The sequence below is a fragment of the Leptidea sinapis genome, chromosome 2, assembly GCF_905404315.1.
Source record: "Leptidea sinapis chromosome 2, ilLepSina1.1, whole genome shotgun sequence".
Lineage (NCBI taxonomy): Eukaryota > Metazoa > Arthropoda > Insecta > Lepidoptera > Pieridae > Leptidea > Leptidea sinapis.
The window spans coordinates 7835310-7860629 of NC_066266.1; the positions used below are offsets into that span (position 1 = coordinate 7835310).

Sequence of the window (25320 nt, forward strand, 5' to 3'; positions counted from 1 at the left end):
TGGTGAATATTACTATATACTTAAGAATATTACTTAAGAATTTACCACCACTTCGGACAAATTGCGCTTTAACGAAAAGAAGTGCCAAGAAACACACTGCCACTATTTTATATCAATTTTATGCAATGTTTGTAAAGTTATTCACCAAACCTACTCAAATATTTTGACTGTGAGTTTACTTGTGTAAGTTAATAAAATAAAAAGAAGTTATTAATCATAAAAAAATACGGGTTGCACTCCGGCCGGCAGAAGTGAAAACTTGAACATTAACATTGTGCATATTGTGAATATTTTGGAAGGGTTAGGAAATAATTTCGCACGAATTGATTTATTTATATATAAATAAGCGCTAGCATTTATGTGGTTAAATACAATATTCATTTATTTCGCTATCGCACGCAAACATTTCAATTTACATTTCATAAAAAAATTAACACTACAGAACCATTAAAATTATTTTACATTAAAAAGTTTATCTCTCAGAAATATCAATTTTCATCTATAAATTCAACGACTCCATCACCATCTTCATTACCAGTATCTTCATCACCAATCTCTAAAACTGATACATTATAGGTTTATAGAGCTAAATTACGAAACAAAATAATAAGTAACATTATACAAGTATAACTATCGCCTTAGGGAGAGTCTTCGCAAATGACAAAGCTTAAAAACCATATAATTAAACTGTAAAAATATTTCACAGCTGAGATTCGATCCTTGGACCTCGAGGCGTTTCGGCTTCGCAATCACAATGATTTAACCACTGCTCCAATGACCGTATAATAGTCGGACTATAATTACTTAGAAGTATAAATCTTTCATTCAAAATTTCAACGATTGTCTTACATTTTATACCCATCCCAAGAAAAGTGCTCAACGCCGCAAAAAAGGTTTCACTTCAATAAAACTCAAAAGTAAAGTAAATATTAGTAAAGTTATTATGCGTGCAATTATATACTACTAGTGAAGAACCGCTCGTTGCTCGCTTGTTTCTTGCCCATGTATATATATACCTGGTTAAGTAAATACAACAAACGTCATTTTCAATGTAATTCTATCGGAAATGTTTAAACCAGAATAGCTTTAGATCCCGATCACCTAGAAACGATTTCGAAAGTTTTTCTCATCCAGACCTCTCCAACGATAAATACCAGGTACCACAAGCAGCTCCCGTTCACGAGCATGATGTATGGACCAGCCCTTGCTTCCCTCACAAATATCTTAAGTAAGGTAAGGACCCGCCCCAAGACGTACCATTCAAGCGAGCATGACAAACCCTGTCCCGGGAATTTAACTAAAAAAACCCCAACAGATGTGTGATATATTTGCTCATTAATTAATACTTTCACTCATTCATTAATCTTATTCAGTATAGACAAGTTGAGTAAAGTAATACACACATTTTTTTTAATATGGACTGTATATGAGAAGAATGGAAAGGAATAACATAAATGCAAAAACAAAGGTATAAAATATATTTATTGAGCTATTATATACAGATCAAGTCTTTCTTCGTGAGCTCCGTGGTGATCAAGGGTATCTGTATCCAGCAGCCTCGTTCTGGACGAGCTTAGCCGGAGCAGCCGCTGAGTTCGTCGCCTGCTCCTGGGCAGCAGTGAGGCGAGCTGGAGCTGCAGGCAAGTTGGAGGTGGGCTGGGCTACTTGAGTGTACGCGGCTGGCAAGGTGTACGCAGCAGCTACGGGCGCATAGCCGGAGGAATAAACCGGAGAAGAGTAAGCTGTGTATGCGGCGGCTGCAGGAACTGTAGCGTAGCTAGCCACTGCAGGGTAGTTGGCAATAATGGGAGCAGCCGGGGCCGCAGTGTATCTAGCCACTACTGGAGCAGCTACCGGCGCTGTTGCGTATCGAGCCACTACTGGGGCGGCGACCGGGGCAGCTACGGGTGCAGCTACGTATCTTGCCGCCACTCGAGCGGCGACTGATACGGGCGCTGTGGCGTATCTAGCCACTACGGGAGTGGCTACAGGTGCTGCTGCGTATCTAGCTGCAGCTACGGCCGCATTGCTGTAATAAGTGGCCGGCACGGCTGGAGCTACGGCATAGCGGGCGGCAACAACTGCAGGCTGAGCGACATAAGGTGCCACTTTAGCAGCAACAACAGGCTCGGCAACAGCAACGGCTGGTTCAGCGACCACAGCGGGTGCGGCAGCAACTAAAGGCTCTCTTCTGACGACGGCGTTAAATCCATTGACGGAATCAGCAGCGTAGTCCACAACACGGCGGGTGCCGTCAGGCTCAACAACGGAGTACGATCCCTGCACAAGATCACCATCCCGTTGTTCCTGCTGGCTTTTGTAATCACCAGTGAGAGAGTCAGCAACGTTGTATCCGAAACGGTATTGAGGGAAAGAATCAAATTCTTCCAGTCTTGCCGCAGCAACTGGAGCAGTGTAGGCCACTGGTGCAGCGGCGAACGCAGCTGGAGCGACGCTTCCATAAGCTAATGCCAAAAGGCAGGAAAAGATAACAACCTGCAACAAAAAATACACTTACTGAAGTGTTTACTCAAGCTAAATTTTTTTTTATGATAGTCTGGGACGAGACGTGCAGGACGTTCAGCTGATGGTAATTGATACAACCTGCCCATTACAATGCAGTGCCGCTCAGGATTCTTGAGAGACCCAAAAATTCTGAGCGACACTACAATAGCGCTTGTCACCTTGAGACATAAGATATCAAGTCTCATTTGTCCTAAATATAAATCCACAATTAGTAAACACTAAAACCACTTTCACTATCACTAACAATCCATGAGCGTACCTTGCAGACCATGTTGTGTTGTGATCGGGGAAGCTAGGAGCTGAACTGTACCCTGGTTAGAGATAAACGGCATTTATAGTTGTTGAGTTCGCTTGCTTCATCCCCGACGCATCTCCAAATTTGAATATATTCAAGTACGCACGTACTAACGGCGACGGGCCAGGACAATGCCGCTCGAACAAAACGCTACTTGTGTAACCGGAACGGGGTCGCAGCTATGAAATGCGCTGGTCACACTAATTATCTAGACTTGTTTTTCGGACAATAATTTGATTTTCACGGTGACAGAAGATATTGTAATAATCCGATAAGGAGCAAATACATCTTTAAAAATATTAGATAACCCGACAGACGCTGTTCTGTAAATAGATAAAAAATCAAGTAAGTATTCGGGAATATTGTAGTCTAAAGCCATCGGAAATATGTAAGCAAAGTTAATGAGGCGAAAATTTCGATAAAACGTATTTCTGAATGATTTTATAGTATGTAGTAATAAAATGATAAGGATTAATATCGTACTTGTATAAACAGCTTTTACATTACAGCATTATAATTGCTAATTTTTTAACTTACTTCAAAAAATGAGGAGGTTCTCGATTCGTCGCTATGTTTTTTTTTTATGTTTGTTACCTCGGACGTTCGACTGGGTGAACCGATTTTGATAATTATTATTTTTTTGAAAGCTGGTGCTTCCCGGGTGGTCCCATTGCAATTTGTTCCAGATGTGACAATAGCAACCATAAGAAAACCATAAAAATTACTATAAGTATGAGCGCGACAAATTTACGAATAACTCAATATCGCGCCCACCGATTTCGATAATTCTTGTATTATTGGAAAGTATATACTTCAAAGGTAGTTTGGTGAGAGTTTGGTTAGGTTCTTATTATGGTATCCAAGACAAAGCAACGAAACTCTTCAATTCTAAGGAGCAAATTAACGATACTGTTATTTTTTTTGAAAAAAAACATAATTTTAAATATTATTAATTTTTATTACTAAAAATTTACTAGGCCGAATCTTTTATATGCTATCCGGATATTTGAGTCACCAACCGTCACGTCGTTATGGTCAAATAATTGTCGTAGTAAATATGATGAGCAATGGAACTCTTTATCGACTTACAGTAAGGGTGCGATCTGTGGCAGAAATTCTGTCTGTAATATTCGCGTTCATTGCTGCATTGAAAATTTTTGTAGATCAACAAATATTTAGACAAATTATTAAGTAGTTAGTGTAGTTCAGATTCACTAAAATTCTAAAAATAAAAAAAAATAACAAAAAACAACCGCCTTCAAAAACAATATTCCTAAACAATAGATTTAATATGCACTCAAATGTATAAAAATAATTAAAATTAAAATTCTAGTAACGATTATTGTTATTTTTGGAGTCGATGTCAGCCAATGTAGGTTTGTAACTACATACATAGTTATAGGTGAGATGTGCTTGAGTCGCACGTGCGATGTGAGGAGGTGAGAGGCGAGAGCGGGGCTGCGGCAGGAGGACACCGATTGACACGATGGCAAAAGGTAAAACAGATTTTTAATTATATTTATGATGTATAGTTTTCGATTAATGACGAAGAATAAAAAAAAATACCTTTTCCCCTTTTTTATAATTATAGGTAGGTAGGTTACCTTATAATATACAATACGGAACCCACGATTGGCAAGTTCGACTCGAAATTAAGGTAATTAAAATTTGCTGAAGTTGCAGGCACACACTCGTAAAATAATAAATAAATAACCGTTAATTAATAACCGTTTATAAATAAATAAAAACGTAACTTTACACTCCAGTCGACCTTCGTGACATATCCACTGACCTTATGTTTAGTTTAAATGCTACATATGTACCAACTCAAGACTATACCCAATGCTCTAGTTTACGAAGCAATTACAAATACCAACCGCCATTTCAAACTGGCTTTCACGACGCGTAGCGAATACATAATTACCTGAAAATTATGTGACTCATTCGGTGTTCTTTTATATAATTTGACGAGACTCTCACTCAAGTTTATTGTAGCTAGGAATAATAATAATAAGCATATTTATTGAAGAGTATATATTACATATTATATTACAAGAGTATATATAGGAAGCGCGTGAGGTTTGTAAGGATAGAAGCAAATGGCATTCTATTGTCTCTGCCTACCCCGACGGGAACAAGGCGTGAGTGTATATGTATATATTACATAATTTTATGTGTTAGTAACTTAAAAAATTATACCTTAAACTAATATTATTACTTAAATTATAATCTTAATCCCATCCGGGTATATACCTCCTCCATCTTCTTCCACATCTCTCTATTTTGGGCTTTCTCCAGCCAGTTTTTAGCGGCCACTGTAAGAAGGTCATCACTCAACCTCATTTTGGGTCTACCTGTTACCTGAGGGACCACTCCATCTTGTCAATTTTAAAGTCCATCTTTGGTCTGGGACCCTAGCCACATGTCCTGCCCATTGCCATTCCATTTTTAATGCATGCTCAAGGACCAATGTTTGTTTTTTTCCTGATGGTTTTGTTTCGGATTTTATCTATCTTTCTGAGGTTCAAGATAAGATTATATATATAATATTATATATATATATATATATACTAGCTGACCCGACAGACATTGTTCTATATAATATAAAATTAAGTTTATTTTTTATCTCCTGAGAAAGTTACAAAGATATAGATTCTAATTATTCATTTTAAACTATTCATTCAATTTGATTTCTGAACGGCCGCGGCGGTGGGACATATCAAAGGAAAAACAAAATTGTTGTTTTTATTTAATTCCGAGCATTTTCATATTTATTGACCGTTTAAACCTTCTCTGGACTTCCACAAATAATTCAAGACCAAAATTAGCGAAATCGGTCCTGCCGTTCTAGAGTTTTAGCGAGACTACCGAACAGCAATTCATTTTTATTTAGATGTTTGGCTTGCGTATGTGAGGCATGGTAAGATAAATGTATCCATTACCACCTTTTTTAACTCTAAGCTGAAGGATCCTCTTAATATTTTTTATGTGACCATAACTTTTTCCAAGAGTTTATGATCCTTCTTTCTACTTCTACATCGTTACTATTAAATTAAAAAGATTATTAAAAGTATATGCAAAAGACAACCTGTATAGCCGAGTGGTTAGCGATCCTACCTACTAAGCTAGAGGTCCCGGGTTCGAATCCCGGTAGGTGCAAGCATTTATATGATGAATATAGATGTTTGTTTCCGAGTCATGGATGTTTAAATGTACCTATTTATGTATGTTTATATGAATATATGTATGTTTAAGTAAGTATATTGTATTAAATATAGCATTGTATTGTAACCCATAACACAGGCTATATATGCTTAACGCGGGGCAAGATAATCTGTATAAAAAGTGTGTCAATATTATATGCGGTAAAAGTTTTTAAAACTACCTAAGCCTTTAAAACTACCAAGCAAGAAGAAATTTCAAATTTATTATTAAGCCCATAATAGCTTGAGGATAATATATTTTCCATACGGTCAAAAACTTCAATAAAATTAATTGTTTTATATATTACTAGCGGATCCGACAGATGCTGTTCGGTACATAATATAATAAATAAAATTAGTGTTTATTATGAAATTGTCAATAATATTTCATAACATCAAGAATTATTTCGTAGAATATGCTGATCTGTTGTTTTAATGAAATTGTTTCACAGCAGAATTGTAAAACTGTGGGTCAATAAATTCCCTCATAGAAAATCGTCATTATCATTAGCCGGAAGACGTAGACTGCTTCACAAAGGCCTCCCCCAAAGATTTCCACGACGATCGGACCTGCACTGCCATGTCCTTGCAATGTCCAAGAAACAGTCTAACTCTAAAAATAATTTATATGGCAAAACAACGCTTGCCGAGGCAGCTAGTATAGCTGAAAAGTTACGGTGCCTTAGTGTACTGTGTAATGGCAAAACTAAGTAAGTAAACTACCTGTGATCTAAATGAATTAATATTTTAAATAAAACAAAAACAATAATAACAAATTCAGATGTATAATATTTTAATATATTTTTACAAACTACTAAACATTTAATTATAACGTCACCACAGTTAACTTCTATATGCTTTTTTATTCTAACTAATGACTTCTAATAATTCTATGTGTGCATAATATCGTTTACCTTTCAACCAGTTTTTTACTGTGTGTGTACAAGCGTGGCTACCCATACAATAAACAACGACCTAACTGATAACATTACACTGTGATTGGTCAGGTTGTGTCAAGGAACAGTATGAGAATTTCGTATCACTCCGTACACTTTTATGTAGAACTAGCTGACCCGGCAAACGTTGTTTTGCCATATAAAGTATAATTCACGCGATAGTTTTATAAGTAATAAAATATTGCCTATATTATAGCCTGTACATCATTTTGTTCTATTGTCAATAGTTTTTGCAGCGCACGCAAAAATAGGTTCTCGATTTTACATCTTGTGTTACAAAATAGCAATTTTATTACGGATCCCTAATTTTGAAAAAAAAACATAGCCTATAGCCTTCCTCGATAAATGGACTACCCAACACTGAAAGAATCATTCAAATCGGACCAGAGATTAGCGCGTTCAAACAAACAAACAAACAAACAAACAAACACTGCAGCTTTATAATATTAGTATAGATGAAGTACATTACACATTACATTAAAATAAAATTAATTTAATAATATAAAATAAGTGTCAAATATGTTATGAGATTAAAAATAATTTAAGATTGTAAATAATAAGCATGCTAAGAGAAAAAAATAACGGTTTGCACTCCGGGAGTGCCGGCAGAAGTGAAAACTTGAACATTAACGTTGTGAAGTTTTGAATATTTTGGTATTAAAGTCTAGGATTTATGTGATATAAATACTATAAATATTAATTTATTCCTGTATCTTACACAAAAATGACAATTTATATTACATAAAAAATTTAACACTTCACAATTAAAAAGTTTATGTCTCCATCCATAATTTCAACGACTGTCGACTTATTTTCGATCAGGCCACGTGGCCTGACGCGATTTTAAATTTTTTTACCCATACCAAGAAAAGTGCTCAACGCCGCTAAAGAAGTTTCCACTTCAAAATTAATTAGGTATACTAAGATTAGTTCAAGTATTTAGTTAAATAAAAAAGGTTTATTACTTCTTGCTTTTCAATTTCAGTATTCAAAAGTTTTACAAAAAAAGATGAAGAAAACAGTTATTGTAAATTTAAAAATTAAATTATATGATTCATTAATTGTAAACGTTCTTTCCAATAATGTTTTTAAAAAATCAGAATGTCAGATAAATGTCAAATTACGAAATTAAGTACTTATTAATGATAAAGAGGTAATCTGGTAAATGTTTCACTGCCATATCATAAAACTGTCAAGAACTTTGGTGGAATTACGATACAATAATTACTTTGATGTTGCATTTGGGTGTGTCAACGGGTCTTTACGAATTGCCGGACCACGAGTGACGTATGTGATGGTACGACGCGCTTGTAAGGGTCGTCACGTACGTCCTTGGTTGAGCTGCCAACATTTTACGTAACATTTTGTTTGTACGCGGGTAATGCTCCATCGATATGCGTATCGTAAGGCAACAGTAGCGCACATGAATCTATTATAAGCCCTATTTGTGCAAAATTATTGAATTAAAACTTACTTTACTTGACTGGGGAATAAGTTGGTGACTGCGTGTGCAAACAGTGATTTCTTGACTTGGGCAGTAAGCTGCAGAGCTATTCCACTAAAAAAGTGCACTGCAATGCCACGCCTGTCAAAAATGTCAAATTTAGACATATCGGTGTTCCTTCTAAGCAGACATTTATAGCTATTCCAATAATATAACTGCACTGGAATTGCACGATAACTGCAAAATAATCGTATTCTGTTAAATTATTTTGACATTTGAACTGTTTTCAGCAGTTTTCTTGCAGTTATTTTTAAGACCTAATGAAGTAGATCGTAAGCATCTTTTGCACTTTAATTTTTGGGAAGTTTTAATTAATCATATAAATGTTTGGATTATTGATATGCCGATAAATAATACACTAATTTTAATTATGTTACATATTATAATTAATAAGAATCACTTTTATGGATTTTTACACTAAACAATTATATAAAACGAATATAAATATATATATATAAATATATTTCTTGATTATAATCAAGAAATATTTTTACAACAAACTATCACAATTATTAAATTACTTAACTACCTCATTTTAGATTGATAATTTCATATAATTGATAACTTAGAAGCAAAGTAAGAAATATAAATATGAGGATTCAACCACTACGTTCAAATATCCCAACATACGTTAGTTCTTAATAAATCCTAAAGCAAGTAGATGGCGCTTATCACCAAAATATGTTAAAATGAGGTTTTATATTCGCGAGTCTTAAGTCTCGCGAAACTAATTTGGATTCATTTTAAAATGTGTATTAATTTAAAAATACAATAAAAATAAATGTTGCAATGATCACACATCTATAGAAAGTTTAGGGGATTCCAAATTTGTAAAGACCAAAGAGTAGGTATTATATATGTAAAAATAGATTGTTTAGTGCGATGGCCATGTCAATCTATTTATTTAAAACATAAAATATATTTATATCAAGCTAAGGTCAATATATATAATTGTATTATCTATGGTCACTATAAGATGTTGCTAGGTTTATTAATTATTATGCAATAACTTAAGACAGAAACTGACGCGCGGGTCTGAAGGAGTAGGCGTACTGTATATAATACAATGGTCTGAATAAATATTTATTAAATTAATATAATTGGTATTTTTAAAAATCTGGATTACTGAAGGTTTGCTTTTTATTAAGTTTAATAACTATGCAAAGTTTATAAGTCATTTTCAAAGTATTTGTCTAGTGCTGACGAGTTATATTAATGAATTAGAGTCAACTTTGTGATTTTTTTCTATCGAGGAAATTTTACGACATCATGTTTCCACATCACTTAGTCGCTAGATCATATCCTAAATTTAATGATATATTTATTTCAACGTGATTGAAATAGAATTGTTGATACGTTGATAATTTGAGGTAGGGTGCGCCCTTGAGTTGGGACAATAATAAATAAAATAATAAAAAATATATTGATCGAATTGGTATTACTAGGTACATGGATCTCACAACTTGCAAGAGTTGGTTTTTATTTACAAGTTATTTTTTTGTTCTCTCTTATGTCCTATTTTTTTTCCATTCCGGTACCTTCTACTTCTTGAATACCAATAACAGAATTTTCCTAAAGCCCACTGTCTTATGGTTCCTGTATTATGAGTTTTTAATTTTGTAGGTAGTCTTCCTCTTCTACATTTCCGATACTATTTCTTGATCTTGAGCTACATATAGTGTTTCTTAAAACCCCTGTCTCTATAAGTTTTTCTCGAAGGCTTTGATGTTACAATTTTTGACAAGTCTCGAGACTAACAGGGTAAAAGCTTCTTTGTCTATTGTATTCACATATTCTGTATTCCTGAGCTTTAATACTTACAAAATCGATATTAATTAGATGTAAGCCGCCCAGAATTTTTGCTTGCCACACAAACACCAAGTGCATACATAACTTTGTAATCCTAGAAATCTAGGAAATTTTCCTATGTCTACATAGACAACTGGTCCGAAATTGCAAAATATTTTGGTTTTCCCCACACTAAACACTAATTTCATTCTGTTGAAGTTTCTATATCTGCTGCCTTAGAGTTTTGATCATCGGTCAATCAGCCAGTGAGTGACACAAATTAAGAAATTTAACTAGTTATCATTCTTAAACCACTGGGTTAAACTGAATCAAATTTAATATATATACATTATAGTGATAATACAATGCCTGCTTGGTTACTGGAAATTCTTCCTTCTTGTTTTATCCACTATGAAGTTATTGGGGTCGAAAATAGCCTGAACTGCTTCGAGAAAAGGATGGTACGGCCGTCCAGTTTGAATTTGCTCAACTTAGCCGGGGTACTTGTACCACCAGATGATAGTATAATTAGAGATACCCTTATTCTATATAGGTAGGTTTATTAAGTATAGGTCAGTCAGTAATTAACTGTTTGAGTGTGCTTATTAAATTTGGAGCAGATATGGATCTAAACAATTTTTTTATGTTTTTAAAGTGCTCGCCTGCAAACTCTCACTTCTGGGATTAATACACAAATAAAATTTTAAAACAAAATTTTATGAACGATGCGGGACTCGAACGGTAAGCTCAGTTGGGATAGCACTCGCAAGGAACGCGAGATGTCGTGGGTTCGAGTCGCATCTTTCATGAAATTTTGGTGTCAATTTTTATTTGTACGAGATATATGTGTGCGAGATACAATATATGAGCCATCTCGCAAATCTGAATATATGAGCCAGATTTTATATATGTTTACTGACCCAGCAAACGTTGTATTGCCGATATTATTAAAATCGCGATACAAAAGTGTGTGTATTTTTTAATGCTGACCCATCATCAAACCGATTTAAAAAAAATTGCCAAAAAAATTAAAAAAGAAAAATTCGTGTGGACCACCCTTAACATTTAGGGGGATGAAAATAGATGTTGTCCGATTCTCACCTACCCAATATGCACTCAAAATTTCATGAGAATCAATCGAGCCGTTTCGGAGAAGTTCAAAGATTAACGCCATGACACGAGAATTTTATATATTAGATTATGAATTTTTGTGTTATGAGGGGGTCAAAATTGGCTCCTAAGTCCCAGTGGTCAACTTCCTTGCCTACCCCGTGTCTAAATTATTAATGTAATCCCTACTAATATTATAAATCTGAATGTAACGCTTTCACGCCTATACCACTGAACCGGTTTTGATGAATTTAGTACAGAGATAGACAAAAGCTTGGTAGAGAATATAGGCTAACTTTTATCGCGAATAAAAAGCTGGGATAAATGGTTGAATCAGATGATGGACGTTTGTATGAAAGTTCGTCATTATCGAATATAACACCAAAAAAAAAGTAAACAAATATTTGTTCTAGCGTTTTTAAAATTAAGACCTGTGTGAGGATAAAAAGGGGACGAAAGTTGTATAAGCCACAGCAGTTTGTTTGTGTATGGTTTGCAAAGAGAGTATATTAAAAAATAAAAAGTGCTGCCCGAAAAAACTACTGCACGCGGACGAAGTCGCGGGTAAAAGCTAGTAATATTATAAAAAAGGCACCGTACCATTTGCGTGTGAATTCACACATTTTATGATTGTTCTGTATGCTATTGTTGTATTATTATTACCACTTTGGCGTTTAAAGGCCTTACAAATAAAATTGGCATAAAGTTATACCTGAGCACAAACCAAGAATATGTAAAATGTTTTAAAATAGTTATTTTGCCTATTATTGATTTATTTGGACGTGTCACGTTTCCCGCGTTTATTTGCAATGCTGGTTGACATTTGGAAAACTTCACAATTATTATCATTATATTGACAGTGTTGTCAGCGATATAGTCAACATTTTGCATATTCTTGGTTTGATCTCAGCTACAACTTTATAGCAAGACTATTTGTAAGGCCGTAAATGTTTAGGGACATAATTAGCAACCGTCCATATTTGAATAGATTATAATTATAAAATACTTGCTGACTTGTACAACGCTATTCTGCCAATAGAACAAAAAAATTATGTAAGTATTCGGGAATAATGTCTAAAGCCATCTGAAATGTTATCAAAGTTAATGAGTTAAAAATAAAAGAAAATGACGATACGACATGGGTACCTTCAAGAAAAGCGCGTACACCTTCCTTAAAGGCCGGCAACGCTCTTGTGATTCCTCTGGTGTTGCAGGAGAGTGTGGGCGGCGGTGATCACTTAACACCAGGTGACCCGTATGCTCGTTTGTCCTCCTACTCCATAAAAAAAAATGTTTTTCTGAATGATTTTATAATGTGTAGTAATAAAATGATAAGGATTAATATCGTATTTGTAAACAGATTATACTTTTTTCGCTTTATGATTGCCAACTTTTTAAAGTATTGACATGTAGTGAGTATTACGAGTAATATGTTATCCTTAAGAAATAGACATATTATGCCATCGCGGACATTTATGTGGACCCATAGAATAATAACGCTTTAAAAACACACAATTCCACAACACATTATTTTGTTATATCTCAAAGGGTTTTTGTTGAAAGCTCCCAGTCGGTTATTTTTTTCCGACACATGCACCATATTTCATTAATGTAGTTATACAAAAACTTAACAAATTATATAAACCTTCAAGAAACACGGTATACCTTGGTGAAAACAGGAATGAGGAGATCCGTAAGAGAACCAAAGTCACCGACATAGCTCAAATGATTGCGAAACTGAAATGGCAGGGCACATAGTTCGACGGACAGATAGCCGTTGGGACAGTAAGGTCCTCGAATGATGACTACGTACCGGAAGACGCACTGTTGGTAGGCCCCCCACAAGATGGACCGACGATCTGGTCAAGATCGTCGGAATACGTTGGATGAGGGCAGAGTAGGACCGATTGGTGTAGAAATCTTTGGGGGGGCCAGTGGACGTCTTCCGGCTGATGATTATGATGATTGGTGAAAACAGAATGAAAATCGGTGTAATAAATAATAAATAATTTTTGAATTTATCGCGAAATATTATGGTAATGATGACAAAAAATCATATTAATCATGGGCCAAAATGAATAATATTTAATAAATAAATAAAATATTGTTATTTAATAAATAAAATTATTCCTAATAGTGTAGTTGAGCTTTGTACAATGAGATGGAGCGGTATCCAGGATAGAACGTCATGGGACTCTTAAAATAGGAGCGTACACCTTCCTAAAAAGCCGGCCACGATCCTGTGATCCCTCTGGTTTTGCAAGGGAATGTAAGCGACGGTTATTACTTATTCATGATGTCTTCTCACTGTAATATAAAGACAATCATATATTTTTTATGACAGTAAGAGACGAGACGTGTAGGACGTTCAGCTGATGGTAATTGACACAGAATGGTAAAATTGACACACCCTGCCCATTACAATTGAGTGCCGCTCAGGATTCTTGAAAAACCTCGCTCGTCACCTTGAGACATAAGATGAGTCTCCTTTGCGCAGTAATTTCACTAGCTACGGCGCCCTTTAGACAGAAACACAATAATGCTTACACATTACTGTTTTACGGCAGAAATAGGCGCCGTTATTAGATTATGGTTACCAATAATCTTACTGGCATCCGGTGCAAAGGAACCTCCCGCTGGAAGAAATATATTATGTTTGTATAGTCTGTAGGGTTTGCGAAATCCCGACAACTTCAAAGTCCCGGAACACGAGACAGCCTACGGGGCTTTTGAAAATTTTAAGAAAATAATTCTGTTTTCATTTGGTTTTTAAAGGTGTACTCGTAAAAGCTTTTTGAAGAATTTTAATTCAGTTAATTCTAGAGAAAGGTATTTACACAAAGTAGTGATGGATACTGTTTTAATATATTAAAAATCAACATTTATTAAACAGAACGGTCCTCCACAGTGCGGTTTTCAAGGAGCTTTCTCCCTCGTACTACAAAGCTATGGAATGAGCTTCCTTGTGCGGTGTTTGCGGGACAATACGACATGGGTACCTTCAAAAAAAGCGCGTACACCTTCCTTAAAGGCCGGCAACGCTCTTGTGATTCCTCTGGTGTTGCAAGAGAGAGATCACTTAACACCAGGTGATCCGTACGCTCGTTTGTCCTCCTATTCAATAAAAAAAAAAAAAAAACAGAAAATTAAATCTTAATAACTTTAATAAAACAACTTTAACGTTACTTTCAGTCGTAATTGCATTGTTACTGCTTACTTCACACACAGATTTAATTTTAAGGTATAAGGTTATAAAATTAACTTAGTCAGAAATCATAGCAATTACTCTTAGATAATTGCACGTAATAATAATTTTGATGTATTCTGTTCAAGACACGACCAGGAGGTCTTGTTCTGAGAGGAACCGGCAAGAAACTCACCAAGTTTTATCCTCCATTGACAGTTTCCACAGTATTTTTTTCAGTTTGAGTTTGATGTATCTCACCACAGATTACATTCTTATGAGAAATCAAAATACAATTATTACAATTGAAAGAAATCAGGTATCTTAATGGCAAAATGACGTGGGAATAATGCTACCTAGCATATTAAATAACTTACCTGCATATACACAATCAGTCTCAAAAATAATAATTCTTGTAAAAGCGCATTTAAAAATATGAATACAATGAGAGAAAATGGAGATGGCGTTAACTGCTCTTGATAAATGTTTATAAAAAATACCTAAGAAAATATTCTTTAATCTTTTGTAATTTGACAGTACTCTATGATGCAAGATAAAGTGGGAAATTGGAGCGAAAGAGTTACAGAGTGGTATCCGAGAGATGGTAAAAGAAAAAGAGGAAGACAGCAAGACTAAGAAGACGAGATAAAATTGACAGCAGGACTTATCTGGAGAAGAGTTGCCAAAAATAGAAAAAAAGTGGAAAACGTTGGAGGAATCGGCATGTCGAACAAGGAGATATTTTATAGTTTAAAGGCATAAAAGGCCTTTATTTTCTCAAAATTGACTCCTTTAAAATTATTTTTGATGTCATTTCTAATAAACTAGATACCTACTACTACCGCTTCGGATACAAATGGCGCTCTGATAGAGAAAAAGCAGCGGATGAAACTCTCCCAGCATTCTTCTTTTTTGTGTCCGATCACATAGCTGTGGAGTAGTAGGATTTACGACAGAGCCATTTTTTAATAAAACATTTAAATTTATTCATAGATAATGCCTGCACAGTGGCTGGGACTTTATTATAAAAGTGTATACATTTATGTATTATAAATTAGTTAGAAGAAGAATTAGTATTATTAATTAGTTAGAAGCAATCCCTTATTTCTAGTGTATGCTTTAAGCTTAAGATTATTGGTTTTTCAAATGGTAATTGTTTTTAGTACGGAATAAAATGGCTTTATTATTATTATTATTATCTTGATATAGATATAATTACTTTTTAAAATAAAGTCCTTTGCGAATGTTTCATTTGCACCACGCATAAACCTACACAGGTTTCTGTAGCGCATCTTATACTTAAGTTTTAATTATACTCCTTTTTTAATATGAATAAAACTATTTAAAAAAGCAATGGTGTATGTTGCACCAAAACAGATCGTGTTGGCCTCAATAAAACAAGTTAGATTAAAGTTCTGGACGAGTACAGGACATTTGAATAGCCCTGGGCCTACTCTCACGGTCACACATCACTGTGCTTCAGCACTGGTGAAAGGGTGAACACCGCTGCTCATATAAAAGCTCAATCTATTCCCCAATAAGCATCATTCCACATCCTTTCGTCTCATACCTCACAATGGCTTTCAAGGTACGTACAGTGCGCACAAAAGTGTTTATTATTTAAAAAAAAAACGTGTTGCACTCCAAGAGTGCCGGCAGAAGTGAGAACTTGAACATTAACGTTGTGTATTATTTAATATTTTGGAATGGTTAGGGAATAATATCGCACGAAATGCTTTATTTATCAGTATAAAAGTACTAGCATATATGTGGTTAAATATAATATTCATTTATTGTGCTATCGTACACAAAAATGACAAAAAGATAAATTTAACACTTCAGAATTATTACAATTATTTTACATTAAGATGTTTATCTATCAGAAAAGTCATCTTTCATCAATAACTTCAACGACTGACTTACGAATTTTCGATCAGGACACGTGTCCTGACGCCATTTTCACATTTAATGCCCGTGCCAAGAAAAATGCACAACACCGCTAAAGAAGTTTTCACTTCAAATAAGAACGACAGACGAGCAAGATGTTGATTGATCTGACGGTAATTGCCCTGCCTATTACAGAACCGCTCCAGATTCTTGACTAGGATGTTAATCATGAGCCCAGTAGCTTAAGTAGCTACAGCGCCCTTTAACGTAACCCACAGAGGTATCGCTATGTTTTTTATATATATATATATAGAGAAGGCAAATGTACAAGAAGCTCACGTGAATAAGAGTAGTGAGGCAACCGCCCATGGACATCCGCAGGGGACTACCAGGGGTCAAAAGACGTGTAGGCCTTAAAGGTGTGGGAGTATGGTCTTTTCATGAAGGTTCCTAAGTCGTATCGTTTCGGGAAAACAGCAGCCTGTAAGTGATTCCACAAAGTGTCTGTGCGAGGCAAGAAATTTCTTGCAAAACGCGCGGTTTTGGAAAGCCAGACGTCAACGTGCTGCGGGTCGTATTTAGCACTTTGACGTCATGTCCGATAGTGGAATTGGGCCTCTGGTATCAACCAAGAGGCCTCCAACCGATTAATATATAACTATTTGTGTACTGTTTTTATTATAATTGGTTATTCTCGGGCAGCAACATAATATAGATAAATTCACGCTACCATCCACAGTTACCAAATCAATAGTAATTTCAATCAATATTTCAAGTTGGATACTGTGCCAATTCCTATATTAATTTACCTTCCATAGATAGAAAATAAGTGTGTGTATGTGTGTGTGTGTGTACGCTTATATGCGCACGTAATAAGTTCTTTGGTGTAATTAAACAAAAATCCTTAAAAAAATTCGCTTCGAACAATGTTCAAGATACTATTCACGAATGACTAATGTTATTAAAGCCATAGGGAGTGAAACCTTTATCGAAAGATTTATTTATTTATCGATAAATTACGTTTATCAACAGTTCGTTATCCTCGCCTGCTTCGTTGCGGCTGCAAGTGCTGGGCTCCTGCCAGCTGCCCCCATTGCGTACTCCGCTGGACCGGTATACCATGCCCCAACAGCGTACCACGCCGCCCCAGTAGCTGTCGCCAAGGTCGCCGCCGTCGAGGAGTACGACGCTCACCCTCAGTACAGCTTCGCCTACGACGTGCAGGACGGCCTCACCGGCGACTCCAAGAGCCAGCACGAGAGCCGCGACGGCGACGTGGTCCAAGGGTCCTACTCCGTGGTGGACCCCGACGGCACCAAGCGCACCGTGGACTACACCGCGGACCCACACAACGGTTTCAACGCCGTCGTTCACAGAGAACCCTTAGGTGTTAAAGCTGTTGCCCCAGTCGCTAAGATTGCCCCACTCACATACGCCGCTGCCCCAGTGGTCCACTCTGCCCCAGTCGTCCACGGAGCCCACTACGTCCACGCTGCGCCCGTCGCCTACTCCGCCCCAACCTACTACCACTAAATACCAAATAATAAAAGTAGCTTTAATACTTTGTTACCTTGTTGTAATGTGGAGTATTGTATGTTTTTGTGTAAGATACGATTAAATTATTATTTCCATTATTTCTTTGTTTGATTGGCACAAAAGATTTTGTTATATTTAAAACTAAAACTTATATTATCTTAGTTATAAAAAACCTATCGCTTTGATATCGCTGGCGGAATAGGTACAATCCTCGCCCGTCAACAAATACCAATATGTTTTTGTTTTTCGCATTCATGTGTAAGTCTTCGACACTTTGGCTCAGGCGATATTATCAAGTGGCCCAATTCTTTGTTCGCTAATTCAACCTCCTTTTCAATAAAATATAAAAAAACTTTGTTCTGTGGTTCAGTTTTTGATCAGACTAAATTTTAAAATATAATCAATGAGTTATTTTTTTTTAGTTTTTTAAAAACTAGCTGTTACCCGTGACTTCGTCGGCGTACACACATGACTGAGCACATATTGCTTAGAAAACTTGTTGTTTCTTAAAACTTTAATAATTTATATTAAATGAAGATATCACATTTTTTTTTGATAAGATAAGCGCCCAGCGTCTAAGGAATAAAACTTAGAACTTAATTGAAATCTATCCTGTAGCTTTTCCGTGATGCCCTAAAAGGACAACCATAGCATACATAGCTTTAAATAAAAAAATATATAATAGGTGCAGAAATATAATATAAATAAAAAATTAATTGTTCTCCACTTCCATATAAAAAAAATTAATCGAATCTCTCTTTATTTGAAGTCGGTTGTAAATATATCACAATTAATATTGTAAATTAAACATCATTTAGATTGATTTATGTTATCAATATAAGATAACCTAGTAACCTTTAGAATGGGTCTCAACTCTCAGTACGGACCTTTCGACGAAGGTCAGAACACGTTTGTTCGTTCATGAGAACTACTGTACGAGACAATCTGTGAACATACATTAATTATTGTAATGTTGCAAGATGAAGAATTAAAGGTTACACTACAAGTGATACATGCCTTTAAAACCTTATTTTAACACACTTAAATTAGCTTCTTACCGTAAGTAACAAAAATGTATTTTATCGTAAAAAAAAACGTTTCACTCTATACGTAGCGTATGCTTTAAAAAAAATATTATCTACTTTTTACCCGATTGCGCCAGAAGGGGGGTTATACGCGAGTATGTACGTATGCATAATTGTTTGGTACGCTCTGCAGCCTAAAAGACTTGATCAATTTTAGCTTGAGTGGTGTCGTTAGATTCGTATTTACTGTGAGAGTGACACTGGGTATAGCATATAATAAGAAAAAAAACAAAAGGGTGGATTTTTGCGCCAAATTCAAATACTTGCACGCTCTGTAGCCTAGAAGACTCGATTAATTTTAACTTGAGTGATGTCGTTAGATTCGTATTTACTGTGAGAGTGAAACTGGGTACCTATTTCATATAAGAAAAAAAGAAAATGGTGGATTTTTGGTGTTAAATTCAAATGTTTAGCACGCTCTGCAGCTTAAGATACTCGATGATTTTTAGCTTGAGAGGTGTCGTTAGATTCGTATTTAACATATAAATATGCTGTGAGAGTGACACTGGGTCTAGCATATAAGAAATAAAACAAAATGGTGGTTTTTGGCGCCAAATTCAAATGTTTAGCTAGCTCTACAGCTTAAAAGACTCGATAAATATGATGATAGTTCGTTTGGAATATTCTTTTAAAAAAGGGCATGAATGGGTGAAATATATATATATTATATAAAAGAAAGTCGTGTTAGTTACACCATTTATAACTCAAGAATGGCTAGACCATTTTTTTCTGTTGTTTGATTTTTTGGGTTACTTTTAGTCCGGAATAGGATAATAAGTAATATCGAAAAAAACACAAAAAAATATTATTATAAAAACATTTATTTTCTCATATATTTTGTATGGATTGACATTTTAACATGACACCGAATCACGACATTTTCTAGCAAACACTCAAAAATACAGTGTTTGTTTCCAAATGTTATCATTTGGGGCAGACATTGTCTAAGAACGACGATTTAATCCGATATTCTGGGTATTAATTTATTTATATTCTTACACACAATACAGTGGAAGAATAACATACCTACTATACTTATTCCTATGTATTATGTATGCTAATACTAGAAATAAGTGTTTACAAATCAGTAAGACGGACTTTGCTTTTGATTTTGTAGATACAAGGACAGAATCGCCATCGAATTGGATCATTGCAATCTCTCGAAGATGCACACCATAAATTTTAACTATTATATTTCATGGGCACCATGGAGGAACAACGACATGAAGAGATCAATGCAGCAATGATAGTAGCAATTCTTCATGATCTGCAGCAACTACTTCATGAACATTTTGCATGTCGAGTTAGCCCGCAAATCTTTAATTTCCGATCCGTCTTGCATTCGCCATCTCAAGACCAACAAATCTCAAGGCCAATTCTTGATATTTTGTGGTATGAATCTAGAAAATCCATTTCCCATGCTCAATCTATATATATGGATAAGAGATTTCCACGTATATATGTATAATGTCATTCATCATGATCTGATCTCTGGAACCATAAGGCGTAGAGACTTGAAATTTGGTAGGAATATTCCTTTTGTCGAGTAGAGGTCAGCTAAGAACGGATTTTACGAAATTCCATCGGCGATAGTTTTTTTTAACAGAACAACGTCTGTCGGGTCCACTAGTGATGGATAAAAGTTTGCATAGGAATTCGTTATTTTCGAAATTAAAACCATGAAACTTTGTATTTAGGCACTTAATAAGAAGTAATTTATAAACTATCGTTAGAGAAATTTTGAAACTTACACCTACATGGGGATGAAAAGGACTGTTCACAATGACAAGGGATATGCGCTGTATCATAGAAGAGTGCCGCAAGAATTTGTATGTGTATTATTTTTAAAACTATCCAAAAAATAAAATAAAGTGTGCCCGGACAAAGTCGCGGGTAATAGGTAGTCTATCTTATATAATGTTCAATAACACACACACTGGATTATTGTAGTAATAGAAGAAATAAAAATTTAGAAATAGATTAATTTGCATTAGGGAGAGTAACAATAACATAACGTATTGCTACAACACTTGGTAAACGTTATGAAGCTTCATCAATAAAGGGGCAAAATTCTGTATCGGGAAAAGTACTGATAAGAAACTCCCAGCGCATCTTTTAAATAGCAGTTCTCCTTAGTAGTTTTCATAGAACGAAAAAACTAGCTGGTGCGTGGTGCGAAATATTGATATCATCAAGACTGATCCAGTAGGTACAAATTAAAATCCTTAAAATGATAAAATATGGTGCCAACACTTGGCGGAAAAGGTCCAGTCAAAGTCCTGTTCTAATTTGGATTGATATGGATCAATCATGTTCGTGCTGCTACAGACGACAAATTTTGACATTTCCAATAAGTATAATTTGCATAAAAATCTATGTACTACATGACACATTATTTCTGGACCTTGCTGAAACGTGAAGTCCTCTCCCGTTACGGCCTTTCACCCCCTCGCGCTCGTCCTGTTGCGTCAGTACGGCTTGCAGTTCATTGCCGTTAGGTACATGTGGTGATATTTTGGTGCTGTCAGTAATTTGTTTTAAAGTTTTCATTGTTATGTTTCGACTTTTGTTTTTAGAAGTTCTATAGTTTCTGTAAATTGTTCTGGTGTCTATGTCGTGTGCTATAATAATTATGTCAGAAAAATAAATACTTCCAGATTCCATCATTGATTTTTCATCATTAGAATAATGACCAGCAATACAACATCTTTATATCAACCATAAAATACAGAAAAAATAAATCGTATTTTATACTTTTTTTACTGATAATAATATCATATTGATGCTTGTTTGCTGTTGCGCACCGTATCAAAGCGATGATGTGACGTCATCGACGTCAGGTCGGGAGATGGTGTAAAATTTCCTTTTGGTATATAAATTAAAAAACTATAAAATTGAACATGGCATTATATGTAACAGAACATTCGACTCTGCAATATGAAATTTTATTTTATGACTATAACGATATCAATGAGTTTATGAAAATTCTTGAAAAACATAGAATAAAAAAAGAATAAAAACTTCAACTAGCTTATAAAGCTAATAAAACTAGCTGTTAGTACACAACTTCTTCTAGGCTAAGCAATCGCCATCATTTATTGCCCATAAAGGCATTCCATTCTAAGCTTCCTAAAAGCAATATACCTAATTATTTGAAATGTCTTTCGACAATGGGCTAGTATAAAAAGAAAAGTCCTATTACAGTCTAAAGGATTATTTAAATGATAAGACAGATGTGTGCTAACTAAAGCTATTTATCGCTTTACCATATTTTACCGCTAGTGAAATTCGAGCTTTAATGAGAAGAAGTTGCAAGAAACTCATCACTATTCTTTTAAATCAAGCTTCAGCATTTAATACTATTTTATACAATAATATAATATGCAAAATTATTTAAAAAAATACTCAATGGTTTCGAGGCAAATATTCGTGGTTTCGAAAAGTGTGCGGCCTAGGGGTTTGCCTATGAGCACGACTATGGTATAATTAAATGGCTATTCTATTCCATTCTATATAGGTATTTTGGCTTCAGTGGAATGCCAACCAACAATTTGAGCCTTTCTCACTCGAGGCGTATGCCATTATTTTTAGACGTCAATGTCAAAATTACAACTGACAACATTGAAACATGATAAAACTTCAACTTCAACCTTCAATGAGTTCAAGGCGAGCTTGTGTTTTGATTTTGAAAATCGGATAGAAGCGTTCTATTACTTTGTGCAGATCTGGTGAAATATTAACTATTATATTTATCATACTATTGGCAAAAATATATCGTGAAAACGTACTAATGACTGACACTAGTATTTGCTTTGGAATCAAGTAATGATACTTTTTTCTCAAGAGATATGACCTAAACATTTTGGCGCATTTACGCCGCAAATGTCAACAAAATATAAAGGAGGCTTTCGTGCTAATAAAGAGTACTAAATAATAAAGAAATGGTGTCGACAAGAAGCATTCGATATAAATTTAGTGAAGGTGAAAGAGTTCTGTGCTATGAACCAGATCCTACAAAAGCAAAAGTATTATATGACTCAAAGGTAAACAGTTTTTGGAAAACAACATTATATAAATGAACTTGGGTACAATAACTATTAATGCAATACATACCTGGGATGCTAATGATATACATACATTAGCTGATATTAAGTTTATGTGCTGTAGTAGAATAAACACATCTGAACTCTTTATGTCATAAAAATATTTGTTTTATATTATGTTAGGCTAGAAACTGGAGGTATTAATGATGTTACTCTTTGTTATATTTTAGGTATTAGAAGTGATTGAGAATAAAGATAAACGTGGACGTAGAACAATAGAATACTTAATCCATTTTCAAGGCTGGAATTCATCATGGGACCGTTGTGTTGGTGAAGACTTTGTGTTAAAAGATACAGAAGAAAACAGACAGCTCCAGAGGGATCTGGCAGAAAAGTCACAGCTGCAATTGTGATTATTATTATACTTATCTTAACATTTAAAATCCTTCTATACCATAATAGTATCTTTCACCCATTTTTTACCAATATGGTGTATGCCTTCTTCAGTGTGTGCCAATTAGCCCAGTTGTGTGCTACCATCTTGCTATTACTTGCAGAAGCAGAATGTAAACAGTATAAATCCTACAAATTATGATAACATGACTTACTAATATTATATTACATTGATCTGCATGATGTATGATAGAACAACACACACATCTGTCATAAATTTTTAATTTTATGTTAACTAACCCGCACAAATACAAAATTTATAAAATGATTCAGCTGAAATGATTTCACAATTGTTTGCTGTACTATATATTAAAATTGGAATAGGAGAACAAATTAATGTATCGGCCACCAGAAGGCAAGTGATCACCATTACAGTCTCTTGCAACACCAGAAATCAGACGAGTGATAGCCCCTTAGATGAGAGTATGAGTATTATAAAGTACATACTTGGAAACCTATGCAAGGGTTTTTATTACTTAACTATTTTTAAGTATAACTTAAAATATTTGCATTAAAATTCTCATGACAACCACATGAATCATAAACACTATATAAATATAACATAAGACCATGTGTATTAATATAGATGTTTAATCGTCATTTTCACACTGTCAATTATGTATTTACATTGTAAAATGTATGTTAAAAAAAATTATGGATGATTATTATGGATGTATCTTATTGTCTTTTATTTATAACAGAGGTGCATATTTATATCGACGGGAAAGAAAGAAAGGAGGCAGTTCTACAACAGGATCTGCAGCTAAAAGGTCTCGTCATGGATTTAGTGATGATGGCTCTTCCAGCAGCACCCAACCTGATGGTGAGCTAATTCAATTATTAGCCGACTTTAGACCTCTGTACTCAAAAAATTTTGTTCTATAGTTATAAATGCTACACACAGGTTTTCCAACAAATTTTCTGTAATTTTATTAATTCACTGAGTTCAACAACTTTAAGCCTGCAGTTTTCATATATATATTTTGCTGTTCTTCATGTGTATGTGTAGGTTTCCTCACAATGTTTTAGTTAACCATAAAAACAATGGCAGGAGCGCCTCTCATTAGAGGCAAGAGCCCTACCCTTTGTGCCACAGATACTTTTATATTCTAGTAGCTTGTTTTGCCATATTATTATTTTTTAAATAGTATGTAACCAATAACTATCCTTCTTTTTCTGTGGTGCTGCTCTGCCAGATGTGGGCTTGGCCTCTACTATCTTCCAGCACTCCGTCTTTAGCTGTCATATCAATTATGAATTTTCTAATAGCATGTAGATTATCCATATGATATTGCTTAAATTTAGTGGCAACTTACGAGCTCTGTTAGTATAATTGATTACATTATATACTTTTCCTCACAGAGGGTGAAACAGCAATAGATACCGACACTTCTACTGGTTCAACATCAAGTGCGAATCCAAAAAGTCAATCTTCAACACATTCCCGTGGTGCGCAAATTACTGTACCATCTTCACTGAGGTATTTCAACTTTTATATTTTGATAGTATATTTTTTATTGAGAGTTGATAACAACCAACCGTAACTGTGCTTGAGGTAAATTACAACTGACAAATTGATATTTTGGACCAGTAATTTATACAAACTTGGATTTTTTTTTTAATTATGTTCGTAAATCTCCCCTATTCTTCTTGAAGGATACACAATGTTATTGATACTGTACCATCTTCACTGAGGTATTTCAACTTTTATATTTTGATAGTATATTTTTTATTGAGAGTTGATAACAAT

The 25320-nt window shown here is 34.8% G+C and overlaps 4 protein-coding genes across 4 annotated transcripts in view; 3 read left to right on the forward strand and 1 right to left on the reverse strand.

Moving 5' to 3' along the window:
* The window catches only part of LOC126976118 (guanine deaminase), a 338523-nt gene that overhangs the window by 301497 nt on the left and 11706 nt on the right, over nucleotides 1–25320 (forward strand). The window lies entirely within an intron of this gene.
* On the reverse strand, nucleotides 1464–2908 carry LOC126976345 (cuticle protein 19.8-like). Its single transcript, XM_050824643.1, has 2 exons — nucleotides 2786–2908; nucleotides 1464–2496 (listed from the first exon to the last, which is right to left on the reverse strand). Exons 1-2 carry the CDS (start codon nucleotides 2795–2797, stop codon nucleotides 1534–1536), a joined length of 975 nt encoding a protein of 324 aa, XP_050680600.1. The 5' UTR covers nucleotides 2798–2908; the 3' UTR covers nucleotides 1464–1533.
* LOC126976643 (larval cuticle protein A2B-like) lies at nucleotides 16114–18087 on the forward strand. Its single transcript, XM_050825133.1, has 2 exons — nucleotides 16114–16154; nucleotides 17486–18087. The coding sequence occupies exons 1-2, from the start codon at nucleotides 16143–16145 to the stop codon at nucleotides 17984–17986; spliced, it is 513 nt and encodes a 170-aa protein (XP_050681090.1). The 5' UTR covers nucleotides 16114–16142; the 3' UTR covers nucleotides 17987–18087.
* LOC126975853 (male-specific lethal 3 homolog) overlaps nucleotides 22746–25320 on the forward strand; it is a 33126-nt gene continuing 30551 nt past the window's right edge. Inside the window, exons 1-4 of the mRNA XM_050823928.1 lie at nucleotides 22746–23117; nucleotides 23348–23526; nucleotides 24272–24393; nucleotides 24933–25050. Coding sequence (XP_050679885.1) covers nucleotides 23016–23117; nucleotides 23348–23526; nucleotides 24272–24393; nucleotides 24933–25050 — 521 coding nt within the window. The 5' untranslated portion in view covers nucleotides 22746–23015. The remainder of the gene's footprint in view (nucleotides 23118–23347; nucleotides 23527–24271; nucleotides 24394–24932; nucleotides 25051–25320) is intronic.